The sequence below is a fragment of the Ruditapes philippinarum genome, unplaced genomic scaffold, assembly GCF_026571515.1.
Source record: "Ruditapes philippinarum isolate M1 unplaced genomic scaffold, ASM2657151v2 ctg3107_1_1_1_1, whole genome shotgun sequence".
In the NCBI taxonomy this organism is placed as follows: domain Eukaryota; kingdom Metazoa; phylum Mollusca; class Bivalvia; order Venerida; family Veneridae; genus Ruditapes; species Ruditapes philippinarum.
In genome coordinates, this window is record NW_026859100.1 from 281,383 (window position 1) to 295,413 (window position 14,031).

Genomic DNA, 14,031 nt, shown 5'->3' on the forward strand with positions numbered 1-14,031 from the left:
GTTGAAACTAAAAATACCACAAGCACAACAATAATGTCGTGCTGAACGATCTTCAAGGATCGAAAATATAACATCATTGATTAAATGTACGGGGAGACTTTTTACAGCCGCCACACGGCACAAATAACACGGATGTGATCTTAAAATAGATAAATACAGAATCCCTAAAGACTCTGAAATATGAAAACTCTAAATCCAAGACTCTGAAAGAGGAAATAGCCGTAAGAATTTTATTCTTGCACCAACACCTTTGGGGTATGTTCCACTCTACTTGTCATTTATGTTGCCACATATTTAGATATAACATATTAAAAAATAGTAGTCAAAAACTGTAAGTTATATAAATTTCTTGTTGTTTAACCATGTGTATGAGGTTATTAATTGTTTATTTGCAAATAGAACAAAATAAGTTTAAGCTTGACTTTGGTTTTATTTATAAACATCCACAGATATTTTCTCGATTTTATAACAGATAAACAGTCTATGCACATATGACGCCAACATCCTCTGAATGGGTGCAATCATTTACTCCCCATGTGGAGTGTTTGCAGTGATCCAAAGTACTTTCAGTACCAACACAATTAACATCGTCTAAGAATATCTGTCCGCTCCCATGACGGGGACTGGTATAAGCGCTTGCATTTGATCTGAAATGATTATAGCTATAAAAAGTTAGAAGTTTATATCTCACAGATGTTTTATTGAACAGCAGCATTATGTTATCATACCTAGCCTTTTCAAACATTTTAAACGATTTCTTGCATGACATTTTTCTAAAATAAACAAACCAAAAAAGAAAAAAAAAATAATAAAATAAAAAAAATAAAAAAAACCCAAAAACTCGCTAATGAGAATACTGAAGAGACTTCGCATATTTGGTTTAATAGCGTGTTGATCTCATTAATGAATTTGGTCGGACAGTTAACTAGGCAGTATGTTTTATAAGATTAAATATACATTGTGCATGTCTTTTTCTGAAGTAAACCACTGTAGAGGACATTCAGAATAAAAACATCTTCCTTGTTCAAACTTTTGCAATTTACAATAAACACTGTTACTTTAAATTCATTGCAGCAAAATGAATTTGTACAGATAGTGGATAAGTAATAAACGTTGGAAACATTGCAGAGACATCGGATGTAATTAAATATATATACATGTATGTAATGATGAAAACGTAACGCGTTATCATAACAACTGATTTTCATATGCTGAAACAAAATATTTTACTGCACGTTAAAGGACAGGGTCAGAAGGAAACAGCATATATTCAAACGCCCTTGAACCAAACAATTATGAAACACTCTGTAAGTCCCAGCATAAATGAATCATTGTGAAACGTGAACATCTATAAATTTAAATCAGTAGTCCTTATTTGACCTACGAGGGGTATCCAAGCATCCGGCAAACAACTTTAGCACCATTCGATGTAAAAGAATCATCACAAATTGTTCCCCACGTCGAACCATCGACAGATACCTCAACAAGTCCAGTATGTGAAGAGTTTCCTCCGGCAAGACGAGCTTCTATACCTAAATCATAAAAAATGAATGGGGTATCGGGTCTCCGTTTAAAAGCAAACGTCATTCGATAGTAATTCCTGTTGCAAATTGAACACTTTTAAGTCGCAACAATTAAAACATTTCAGATATATATGTGCTGTTACGCTTCACCTATAATATTAAGTTGCAAAATTATCTCAAAGAATGGATCAATGGCAGTCATTCATGTAAGTAAACTTAAATTTTAAAGAGATTAACTTGTCAACTATTTAAATAAAACATAATATTCATAAAATGTAAAATTGTATACCCTTATACACTGTAAGCAAATATATGGCATATATAAACCAACAACTTTTTACATGTTTACGTAAAGAGCTGATGAAAGCGCAGTGGTCCTATAATATAAGACGTTTTCGTTAGTACTATAAAAAAGAATTATATTTAATATTTCCGGGTATTTTTAGTAAAAATGAAGTACTGTTATTGAGTAATGTAGTAGTAATGAGTTTATGTAGCGCTTCAAAATCGCTGCGCGTTTTGCTAAAGGAACTTAAGACGTTTGAGTGTACGTTATACTAACGTTATAGGAATAGAACTGCACCTATTTTTATACTTAAAATAATTGGCGGCGGACATTATCTGTTGCCTGTAGCAAGTTTTCGGGAAAAAAAATCGTTATTTGCTAATTTGTTTATCGGCCGGTATAGTTGAAATTTCTTTTTTTTGTTGCATATTGATATAAAGTAAATTCTTGGGCGATCGCGTATTTGTTGCCTTTTACTCGCCGTTATTTTATATACGAATCAGAAACTCTCGAGCAACCATGCTTTCCTCTTATATGTCAATATTCAAATAAGATCATGTGACACTGCCTCCGTACTTTTACGGAACTCAGCGAACTATGTTCGGAATACTCTGGGAAAATTTCACAAGATTTTTAAGAACAAGAGTTATAATTATTGCGTTCGTATCTTTTACTAGTTCAGCCATTCAAATACAATTTTCTGACTATAATTTACAGACTTTATTTTTGCGTTGATTTTGACAGTGTTATTACTTTAATATGGTTATTTATTGAAAATGATAAAACATTTCAAAAACTACCACAATTAATAAGTGATATGTTTTTGTTTTATACACTTGTTACTTATAAAGATAAGATCAGACAATCTATCAGTATGTTAAATGTTACATTTACATTATAAATAATGTCATAAAACATACTTGCAAAACAAGACACGCCCACATCTTCGCCGTGACCGCAATTGTTTGTTCCCCATGTACTGTGTCGACAGTCGAACAAGATATTTTCGGTTCCATCACAGGTAACATCATCTAATAGGATTGGTAAGGATCCTGCTCCAAAATGCCCGCCAGTATATACTTTTGGTATTGCTCTAAATAAAATACATTTTTATTGTAATAGTCAAACATTTAAAAAAAATTTTTAATAATTCATTAATGGAATGTGTCAAAGATTCATTAATAAATGTTACAATATACTGATTAATTTGTGTATCTGAAGCTGCTCAACAAGTGTTATGAATTAGGAGCGTCCGTGGCCGAGTGGTTAAGGTCGTTGACTTCAAACTACTTGCCCCTTACCGCTGTGGGTTCAAATCCTGACATGGACTTTGAATTATTTTATGCGAGGAAGCTATCCAGCTAGCTTACGGAACGTCGGTGGCTCTACTCAGGTGCCCACTCGTGCCTGAAATAATGCACGGTAGGGCACCTGAGGTATACCTCCACCAGTAATGCTGGAACGTCGCCATATGACCTATACTGTGTCGGTGTGACATGAAAACCCAATAAAAAAAATAATAGCATTCTGATATCGCCATATCCTCTTATAAATGCCAAATATTAGCAATATACATAAGCGTAGAAAAAAGTAATAATGCCATTTCAATTGAACAGAACATAAACTTACAAAAACATATTCACACTTATCATTTTCAAAAAGACTTTATTTAAAAAACGATGCAGCGGAAGAGCTGATCAATAATATTTCATTCAAAAAAATATTTCCTCTTGTATCAAAATGTATGCTTGCATCAAGTTCAGATTTCAATAAATTCAACAGTTTCGGGTATACATGTACTTATAATTAGTCCCCTACCGGTTTACCGGAGGGGACTTTAGGTTTACCCTCCGTCCGTCTGTCTGTCCGTCCGTCTGTCCGTCCGTCAGTCCGTCCGTCCACAAAACTGGATCCCGCGATAACGCAAAAAGTACTGAAAATATTTTAATGAAACTTGATATATGGATAGATGGCAGTATGGAGATTATGCACGTCTTTTTCTTTTCTTCCTATGTTGAAAATTCTGGTTGCTATGGCAACAAATAGACTGAAAATATGGCAAATTTTACACATAACCTGGATCCCACGATAACGCAAAAAGTACTGAAAATATTTTTATGAAACTTGATATATGGATAGATGGCAGTATGGAGATTATGCACGTCTTTTTCTTTTCTTCCTATGTTGAAAATTCTGGTTGCTATGGCAACAAATAGACTGAAAATATGGCAAATTTTACACATAACCTGGATCCAGTGATAACACAAAAAGTACTGAAAATATGTTTATGAAACTTGACATATATGTAGATGGCAGTATGGAAATTATGCACATCCTTTTCTTATCTTCCTATGTTGAAAATTCTGGTTGCTATGGCAACAAATAGACTGAATTTCAAGATTTCTGATTCTAGTTTTTAAGTTTTTTCACTATAAGTTCTTTATTTCTTAAGGTATTTTCTTCAAACTTTAAATATAAGTTGCTTGTCATCAACCACATCATATGTGACAAGGTTTACAACTCTAGCACAAAATTTATCAAAATTACCTCCCTTGAACTTAAAATTTTCATGAAAAAAACATTGTTTTTTTTTAATAACTTCTTTTTCTGAATGTATCTACTTCAAACTTCATATAAATGTTTCTTATTATCACTCAACATTTGTGAGTGTTCAATACTCTAGCAAGACTATTTCCAGAATTATGCCCCTTTTGAACTTAGACTTTTTTTTGAGAAATTGGTAATTTTTACTCCAACTTCTTCAATCATGATAGGATTTTAAAAATGTTATATTTTGATAACAGGGATGTTTAAAAAATAACTTTAGAGTGTCCTTCAGTCTGTCTGTCTGTACATAAAAACTGTTTCCTGTGATCATGTTCTTTTTCAACAAATTTACTTAAAATAGGAACCTAAGTGAATGGCCAATGGCCCTTCAGAATGTTGCTTGGGCTTACTTTACCGGCAGGGGACTTATGGATTGCTTGCAATACTATGATAATTGCTTGTTATTGAAAATTTTCATTGACTTTGGTAAAATGACGCAAACATTTAAAAAAAAAAAAAAAAAAATAACAGTAACATCGTAGGAAGTTGCTTTACATCATTGAGTTGAATTCCTATCATAAAAAGGTAGTTATATCAGTTTTTTAGGATTTAAGCGGAAAGGAAAATGTTAACTGGGAAGGAAATTGTAATATGATGTCATTTCGACGCTTGTTTATAGAAAACCTCGAAAACTGTATTTTTTTAATTGTCCGCCACTTTTTGATGAGAATTGAGAGTTTTCATTGGCTGGCAAGAAAATCCATAATTTCAAAATGGTTGACTTGACACAGGAAATTAAACAAAAAATGAAAAAACTGCTGTATAAAAAAACTGTTGACATTATCATTTTTTTAAAAACAATAAAATGTTTTGTTTTTTTTTAAAAATAAAAAATAAATCAATCAAAGACAACATGCAATATTGTAAAACGACATTGAACCTCAGTGATCGACAGTGAATGTTTGAATGAAACTAACCATAACATAATGCATTGAAAAAGTATGTTTTTCTCGTGGTTGTTATAATATTAGTACCACTTGTTATGTTACAAATCTGTTAATATAAGAGCAACAATATACATGTATAACATTTGAATGACATACCCTGAAACGTTAAGCATTTTGCAAACTAAAGTGGCTGCCTTATCATTGAAACCGTCATCGCACACTGTTCCCCAACCACCATCATGATACACCTCTAGTCTTCCTTCGTAAGCGTTGGAGCCATCGACCAATCGAATAACAGCTGAGTTGTTTGATCAAAAAATACAATAAAGTTAATGAAACTAGAAAGGTGCGCAATATATAACTTCGGAAGTATGCACTGGTTATCGATGCATATTGACATTTCAAACCAAAATTAAAGAGACAAAGTGTTTTAATTATACATGCTGTTCAATGTTGTTCAATTTCTTCATAGTAACATGTTAATCGGTTCTAAATCATAATGAAAAGCATAAAGTCTACAAAGTCTTAAACGAATCTTAACATAATGCAGTTTTATCTCTCTTTGTACTTTAGCTTAATGCTGAACTGACCTTCTCTGTGCTACGGGAATACATCAAAATATTTTGGGGATAGTATATTTCGCAACAGCAAAGACAAAGAATACATAATAAAAAGTTACCTGGACAGGGAAATGAATTACATTGTTTTGTCTGTTGACTACTTCCAATGCAATCAGGGATGACTGTTGAACACCCAGGCATTTTGCAAGTCCGTATTCTTTTAGAAATACCACTGAGACATGAAGCTGAACATAAACTCCAAAATGACCACGATGACCATACACCGTCTGTAAAGGAGTAATATTTAACCACTTTTAACCACTTGTATTAGTTTTAAATCAAGTGATTGAAAACAAGTTGTGATACTTGGGTAATGTAATATATATTTATCATGTTAAATATATAATTTCATATTAAGTAACTTCTCCTGCATAAAGTAGCCAGTTTTTGCAGTTAGTCATCTGCATTTAAAACGACCAGCTGTGTTTTTACTCACGAGAAGCAAATATACTTAAACTGTTTTAAATGTGATAATACGAAAGTCACACGCGCACTCTTGTTTCAGCTTATGCAGAGCTAACAGTAGTTCAAATGATAATGCCATATGAAAATAACAAAATGATGATAATAATAATTATGGTTAATCACACGCCTTGTCTTAGTTTACTTTTTCAACACCAACACCGTTTAGGTCATTTGGCGACTTCCATCTTTACTGTTGGAGGAGGACCTCAGATGCACCTCTGTACATTATTTTAGGAAAAAACGGGATAAGTCTACAGTACATAGTCATATATAAATGACATACTACTGAACTAAGCTAAAATATGTAAATTAACAAAATGAATAATAAAAAATTGGATATAAGAATATTGGTTTAAAAATGACCATGGTAGAAAAATGTAAACAAAATAATTGGTGTAATGAATAGGAGTAAGAAATTCGAAAGCTTATTCCATAAATTGTGATGATGTTCTAAGCCGAAAAGGCAATTTTGTCATGAATGTAGGTAAATATGGTCTTTTCCTTGTCGTAAAATATTCGGTAAATGCTGAATTTTTTTTATCACTTTATAAAATACATTCTAAAAAAAAAAAAAAAAAGAAAGAAACCAGTCATCTTCGAATTTATAATCCACATTGATGTTAATTTTCATGAAAGTTTTAGAAATGTATTTTATAGTAAAATATTGTGAGGTGAACAAATAAAGTAATTAACATATTGAAATCGGCACTTGCAATCTAAGAAAATAACCAAAAAGTCGTCTACATATGCAGAAATAGCCTTTACTACGTTGGTAACGCAGTAGAAATATGGTTATAAAATACTGCATAATTAGTCTTTAATCGCACACAACATGTAAAATATAACTTGCATCTTAAATATATTTTAACCTTTCTTAAAATTTTAGTACATTTTTCTCAATATTGATTTTCTTGAAATATTTTGGCTCATCTGGAGGCGTGCAGCTTTAAATTGAATTTGGCCAGGATTTATAATTTGTTTTCTTGTGACGCATAAGACAGCGTGAAATCGTAAACATTTTTTGTTCAAACGAGCACATGTTGAACCTTAATGATTGATAGTGTTCCCCCGTACAATATTGCTTTAAACATATGCAACCAGAAATATTTGACTCTGATTGTATATAAATAGTTAGTATTTGAAAAATAAACGTTGTCTCTGAACCCATATAGACTAAAAACATTGGAATTTGGTACGAAACTTTGTGCGATGAATAGCTGTCAAAATTGCTCAAATTATAGCCTTGATGTCATTTTCTTTAGAGTGTTGATGTTTTGTAGGGCCACAACAACCACCGAACGTCTTAAGCAACCAGTGATTCACATAGAAACAATTGATTTTCCATACCGATTTGTGATTAAGATAGCAACTTTTGAGTTTTAAAAGCAACAAGTAAACCCCACAGCAAACATTAACTTTCCTTGGTAACCAGTGACTTTCCTACCAAATACGGAAGACATTAGTTAAAGTAAAGGTCGGATAAGTTTAAGAGTAAAAATCTTTGTTAGAACAATGGTGAACTTGAACTCAGTGATCCAACATTCACTTAAAGTTTGTCCCTACCACAAATGAAAGACATAGTCATAAAAAAGGTTGTATAAGCAAAAAAAAATATATTGTTAGCAAATGTAGCCTTACCATTAAAACAAGTGACCCCAAACTCAATCCAATATAAAAGCTGTATGAGAAAATGATTAAAAAACGTTTCAACACTCTTGACCTTGATCCCACTGACCATTAACTCCATCAAAAAGGAGAGTGCCGCCAAAGGTATGTTTTTACTAAATACTAATACTGAGACATTTGTCAATAAATATAGGATGTATGGGCAAAAGTGTAAAAATCCGTTTCAGCACTTTAAGAAAATGTGAAATTATGAAGCCATTAATACAGGTACAACTTGAGATTTTATCAATTAGCCATATTTATGTTTAAATTGATAAGAAAAGGCGAAATCGCTGGGAAAATGGATATCACAGTTATTTACCTTAGCAATATCATGTACTTTGTATTTATAAGCTGGTGTGTAAATTATAAAGCGATTGATATAGGTTCAACTTATGATATATCCAATATGCCAGTGAAGGTTTAGATCGTACAGACAGGTGGATGGACGGATGATTCAATTAGTGTATGCTCGGGAGCATACAATTAAATTAGATAAGTTTTACTTTACCAGGACAGGCAGTTAGATTACATAACTTGCTGTCAGTCGAAGGCCCCACACATGGCAATCCTCCATTTTGCGGAGCTGGGTTGTTACAATATCTGTACCTTGATTTTGTACTTAATCCACAAGAAGAATCACAGGAAGACCAGCTGCTCCATGTCGACCAATTACCAGGTACTGTAATAAATCGCACAATAAAACAAGTAAATATTTTGCATTCAAAAAAAAAAAGCTAATCGTTTAAGTTGTAACGCTTGATTTAAAGACAATGCTGTAAATTTAGTTTTTTCTTTCAAATGGAGTTTAAATAAACATCTAAAGGGATGAGAACAAAAATATTCTTATTTTCATTTCGTGTAATTGTCGTAGGATAGTAATCATCAATAAATAAAATGCGAATTGATACCGATTGTTGAGCTTTTTTTCAAAAGCAAAATTGATCTAGTAAAAGGAAAAACATATACTTTTCACACACATTTGGCAATACATCTGAGACCCAATCTAGGACATTGATGGAGATATAGACCTACGTAAAGGATTCATTGGAACAAAATTAAAGATTGCAAAGGCTCTAGAGGACTTATTTCAGTTTGAGCGAGTACATCGGATGAGCGCAAAAACAAGAGAAATATTGTTTCAAAGTTAACGTTGTTTAACGAACGCAAAACGGTAAGAAAACAATGGAAATACCTCCAAGGTACGAACTTTTAAAACCACGAAAAGTTTCCTTAGGAGGTAACGACAAGTGGATGTTGCTGTTAATTTAAATTCAGACAATGACATTATTGTTTTATTTGAGTCGTGGACTAACAAACATAGCCTCGATGAAACGAAAATGTTTTTCCCTTTTCTCTGGCTAGGTCGTCATTCTCACGAAAGATCATGAAAAGCAAATTATTTACGTGGTAATATTTGTTAATATGGTACAAATGAATTGGGCAATAATGGAAAGTCTAAAGAACTAATCATAATAATAATAATAATAAGTTTGCATCGATTCAAAGAAAAGTTGTCTGCAAATTTCGTTCCACAATACAATACATAGTTACAGTTATTTGTTTGCTGTTTTAAGCTCCATTTTCGAAGAAAAAAGGTGAAATTATTGTCATGACTCGCTCATTGGCTCTACCGTTACAAATAGTTTTCCAATATATCTCTTGTACTATTTTCTATATGCTTGCCGAAATTGTGCTAAAATGTTACGGCATGTTTTGCTGCGCAAACAACGTATTGTTGTTTGCGCACTGACGGAAATACCGAAATACATTTAAATCCGAAACAAGCGTAAGTGACCTACTGTGCAATCTAAAAAATAATACTTTTGAAAAAGTATTACAATTGACGATCAGGGTTATGAAAAATAATTTGTGGAAGGAAGCATGGTTCCACAGAACTTAACTATCTGAGAAACCTAATTGAAAGTGAAAAAAATAAAAACTAAGAAAGTTAAGAAGAAAGTTCTTTTCTGAAACTCCTCTAGATCATTTATATTATTTTACTTATTTTATAGTGGCCAATGAGATTCCAAGATTTCAGTTTTTAATTAAATAAGTAGCAATGAAAATTCCATTTATCCTAAGTTCCTCCCTGTAAATTTACAGTCAATTTATAAAAAAACATACTTCAGAAAATTGTAGGAGAACCAAACTTGGTACACAAAAATCTTTGCCTAAGATAGGACCAATTTCTGAAAATCAAATAAGGCCGGAAAATCCGGAATTGCAACCATACATGATTATAATTTTAAAAAACGCTTGCATTTTACTAAGATGACAACATAATTCATAACCATTTACGGTATGATTTGTATGAAATTAGTTGTAATCAAAATTGTCTTCTGGAAGCCGTTATGTTTGGAACATTAATTATTTCCGTTCGTCATTCGTTTTTCACGACTCTGGATTTCAAATGAAAATTAAAAACAAATGTAATGGTTAGTTATCGCTTTCTCCTAACAAGATTTTTATAAACATCAAAATCGGTAATTTTGCGTTTCATTTTTTGTATTTTGTATTTACATTTATAACAATTGCTTATGCCGTGTTTTCTAGTGATTGTCCTGTCTCATTTAACAGTTATTTTTTGATAATATCAAGGGCCGTCATTGCATTAAGCTGTTTAACATTGTGCTTTGAATGACGCATTTAAAAACGTGCAAGAACGGCACGTGGTCAGTCACGAGAATCCACTTTAAGACACAAACCTTTTTTTTAAAATACAGCAGCCATGAAAGACCTTGATAAAAACAATAGCTCATGCACCTTTTACTGTTTGAATGGATTGACGTAAGCTTGACAATGTGCCGCACTGTTATATATTTCCGAGTTCGTTAAATGCTTTAAACTAAAGGTAGGTTTATTAAGCTAAGCAAGGGGTAACCAATATAAATGGGCATAAACTAGAAGGATACAAGAGCAGAGAAAATGGTGCGGTATTGAAAATAATGAACAAAGCAATTGTTGTTCATTAAACATAAGACAACTCAGGTATTACTCTCAATCAATGAGTTCTAATCACGATCAATCTGGTTTATTGAAAATCCTAGTCAGTAAGTTTGAAGAATTGCAACTTAGATGATAGATTCAACGATGACCAGCATATGTTGACAAGCTAACACAAGAGAGCAGAGTTACAGGATTTGATTTTAATATCATCAGCAACAAAGTTACGTGTGATTTTCCACGCGTGACCGGTCCTTTTATGACATTCATGAGATAACATAGACATTCATAATATGAAAGATGAATAAAAAGAATTCATTAGCCAGAACATTTTGAGAATATGATTGAGACAGATATACAGTTTCAAAGTAACTTAGAGGATAATCCAGAATAAATATCTAAGCAGCAAGAAAACCCCCCCCCCCCCCAAAAAAAAAAAAAAAAAAAAAAAAAAAAACAGAAAAAAACTACTGTTTGAAAATATTGAGTAAATATCATATTTTAGGCAGGACTGTTCTTTTCAATATTTTATTTGCACTGTCAAACATGCTAAGTAAGTTCCTTTCATATCCCAGTTTAGTAATTTGCTTTGGAGTAAACCTTTGTTCTTTTATCTTGTTTTAAATTTTATTGATGAGCGAAACTAGCACCGTTTGAGCTGTTATATGCAAACAAAATCCTTCCATTGAAAAGTGAATTATCTAACGTGAAACATTGTTACATTTAATATTAATTATAAATATAATTGCTCAATGACAAACTAAGTAATGTTACGGATCATGGATATAGACGTTCTTGTTTTTTTTTTGCCCGTGAGCTTTAAGTTATATTTGGTGCCAGCAGAATAGTGTTATTTGAGCTTGACAAATTGTTAAGGACTGAAAGATTTTTCAAACTTTCCAAGCATTACAGGAATGTGAGATATATCCTTCCTATGCTTTCAAAACTTCGGAAATCATGACTTAAACAGTTTGAACGGGAAATATAATCCATTTGCTAACCATCGATACTGGCAGCATGATGGTGAATATCTCGTAGTTATTTGACATGATACGCTTTTGTCTTTATAATGAGGTGTCCTTAACTACAAATTGATAGTTTGATCACATAAATATACATTTCAAATGATCCAAATTTTATAAGAAATATTGCTGTCAAATAGAGACAAACGGAAAGTTTATCAAGATTATTTTACATTTTTTACTACATTTGGACATATTATAGTCTAAATAGGATGATATATGAACTTTTACATTTTCATTGATCATATTTTTATTCAATATATATATGATCAATGAAAATGTAAAAGTTCACGATCAGACCGCTTAAAATGTTGTTTTATCATTTCCCTGAAAGTGTCGTGCTAAAACAGAAAACAGTAAATTTTAAAACAGTTGTTAACACGTGTTATTATCAGTATAGTACGTAATGCAAAATATTCATGTTCAGTAAAAACTGAGGTATTTTTAGTAAAATCATAAGTATCATACCTTCTTACCTTCTATTGGAATCTTAAGGTGTTGATATCATGTCATGGCGGCCATTTTTAAAAAATGTCTGCCATGGAAACCATACTCAAAATGTTTCTTTTGTCTTTATATACATCTCTGTCAAGCAAATTTGAAGCCTTTTCCATTTTCTGAAGTGATTTGTTTTGTTTTTTTTAAAAAAAAAAAAAAAAACAGAACTTATGAGAATTAATCTTTTTATGTTCGTTTACGCATTTGTCAACAAATGCAAAAAACATACGCCAGCGTATACAAGTGACGTCTCTCATATTTTAAAGTTAAAAAAACCAAAACTCATTGAACATCCTTTAAAAAGAAACTAGTTGTGAAATAACTGATGGAATTTCATTGAGTTATTTGAAAAGTTATTAACAAGCTTTAGTGGACCGTAAAATTGACCTACTTTTAAAAAAAAAATTCACAGTACACTTTACATGACATTTTTAATCTGGCTTGGTTCTACAAAGCTATCAGCTTGTCCTTGAAATAATGTTTAAGAGCTCTTGTGGTCATAAATCACCATTTAAGATCGATATTCAGCTCGAAACCCAAACAAGATACTATGCTACTACTCAAATAATTTGTTACCCAATTTACCTTAACCCACTGACTCCTAATTCAATCAAAAGAAAGAATATCACGAAAGTTATCTTACTTCTACATATGACAAATGATAATAATTAAAGGCTGTATGGGCAAAGTTTATATCTCCAGTTTTAGCACTCACCCCCTTGAAAACAAATGCCCTCCATCCAAAGGAAAAAGTTTCTCATTTTTTCCACCAAGCAAAAAACATCATCAATGGGAGTAAGTAACACCTGTAAAATGAAAAAATTTTTGAACAATGATGACTATTTCATCGACCTAACCGACCCCTAACTGAACCTAAAAGAAGAAGACCTCCCTAAGAATGTCTGTATTTTACACGAAGGATATCCATTTAAAATAAAGGCTGTATGAGCAGAAATGTTTAAATTATTTTTTTTACAACAATAACCTTAACGTTGTCCCCAATGACCCTTTTATCCACAAAATTTAACCTACTTAATATGAATATCATTGAAAAAATAAAGTTATTATGTGAAATTTAAGATAAATCCAACTTCCTGAAATAAGTTAATCATACAAGGCCCTATTTTAAAACAAAACTTAACAGGGAAATGACATATTAACAAAATGGGTAGCACAATTATATAAATTGGCAATATCATGTACTTTGTATTGATATGTATGTGTTGAAATTATGAAGCCATTAGTGCAAACAGAACTTAAGATATATCCAACTTGTCAGTGTACGTTAATCATATCCATTAAAAAAGCTTAAATGGGCAATAACCTCGAAAAAATGGAAGCCATAGCAGAACATAAACTTTGTATTAATAAGTAACTGTGTAAATTATGTAGCTATTGGTACTTGTACATGGGAAACTAAAATAATCCAAATTTCCGTTTAAGGTCGACGTCGCACGAACAGACTTACGGGCGGTTCAATTTCTATATGCCTGGGGGCATAAAAACGATATT

At 32.0% G+C, this 14,031-nt stretch overlaps 1 protein-coding gene across 1 annotated transcript; it reads right to left on the bottom strand.

Annotated features, from left to right (window-relative positions):
- Positions 1-416: 416 nt before the first annotated feature.
- On the bottom strand, positions 417-12,633 carry LOC132755230 (neurotrypsin-like). The gene is made up of 7 exons (XM_060746051.1): positions 12,498-12,633; positions 8,565-8,735; positions 5,983-6,150; positions 5,460-5,601; positions 2,730-2,902; positions 1,385-1,532; positions 417-647 (listed from the first exon to the last, which is right to left on the bottom strand). The coding sequence occupies exons 3-7, from the start codon at positions 6,062-6,064 to the stop codon at positions 482-484; spliced, it is 711 nt and encodes a 236-aa protein (XP_060602034.1). The 5' UTR covers positions 6,065-6,150; positions 8,565-8,735; positions 12,498-12,633; the 3' UTR covers positions 417-481.
- Between the last annotated feature and the right edge of the window lie 1,398 nt (positions 12,634-14,031).

Coding starts and splice junctions, on each gene's coding strand:
- LOC132755230 (XM_060746051.1), bottom strand. CDS start 6,064: ATGCCTGGGTGTTCAACAGTCATCCCTGATTGCATTGGAAGTAGTCAA. Junction 2,903..5,459: donor AAAATGCTTAACGTTTCAGG/GTATGTCATTCA, acceptor TATTTTATTTAG/AGCAATACCAAAAGTATATA. Junction 1,533..2,729: donor GGGCGTGTCTTGTTTTGCAA/GTATGTTTTATG, acceptor TTTATGATTTAG/GTATAGAAGCTCGTCTTGCC.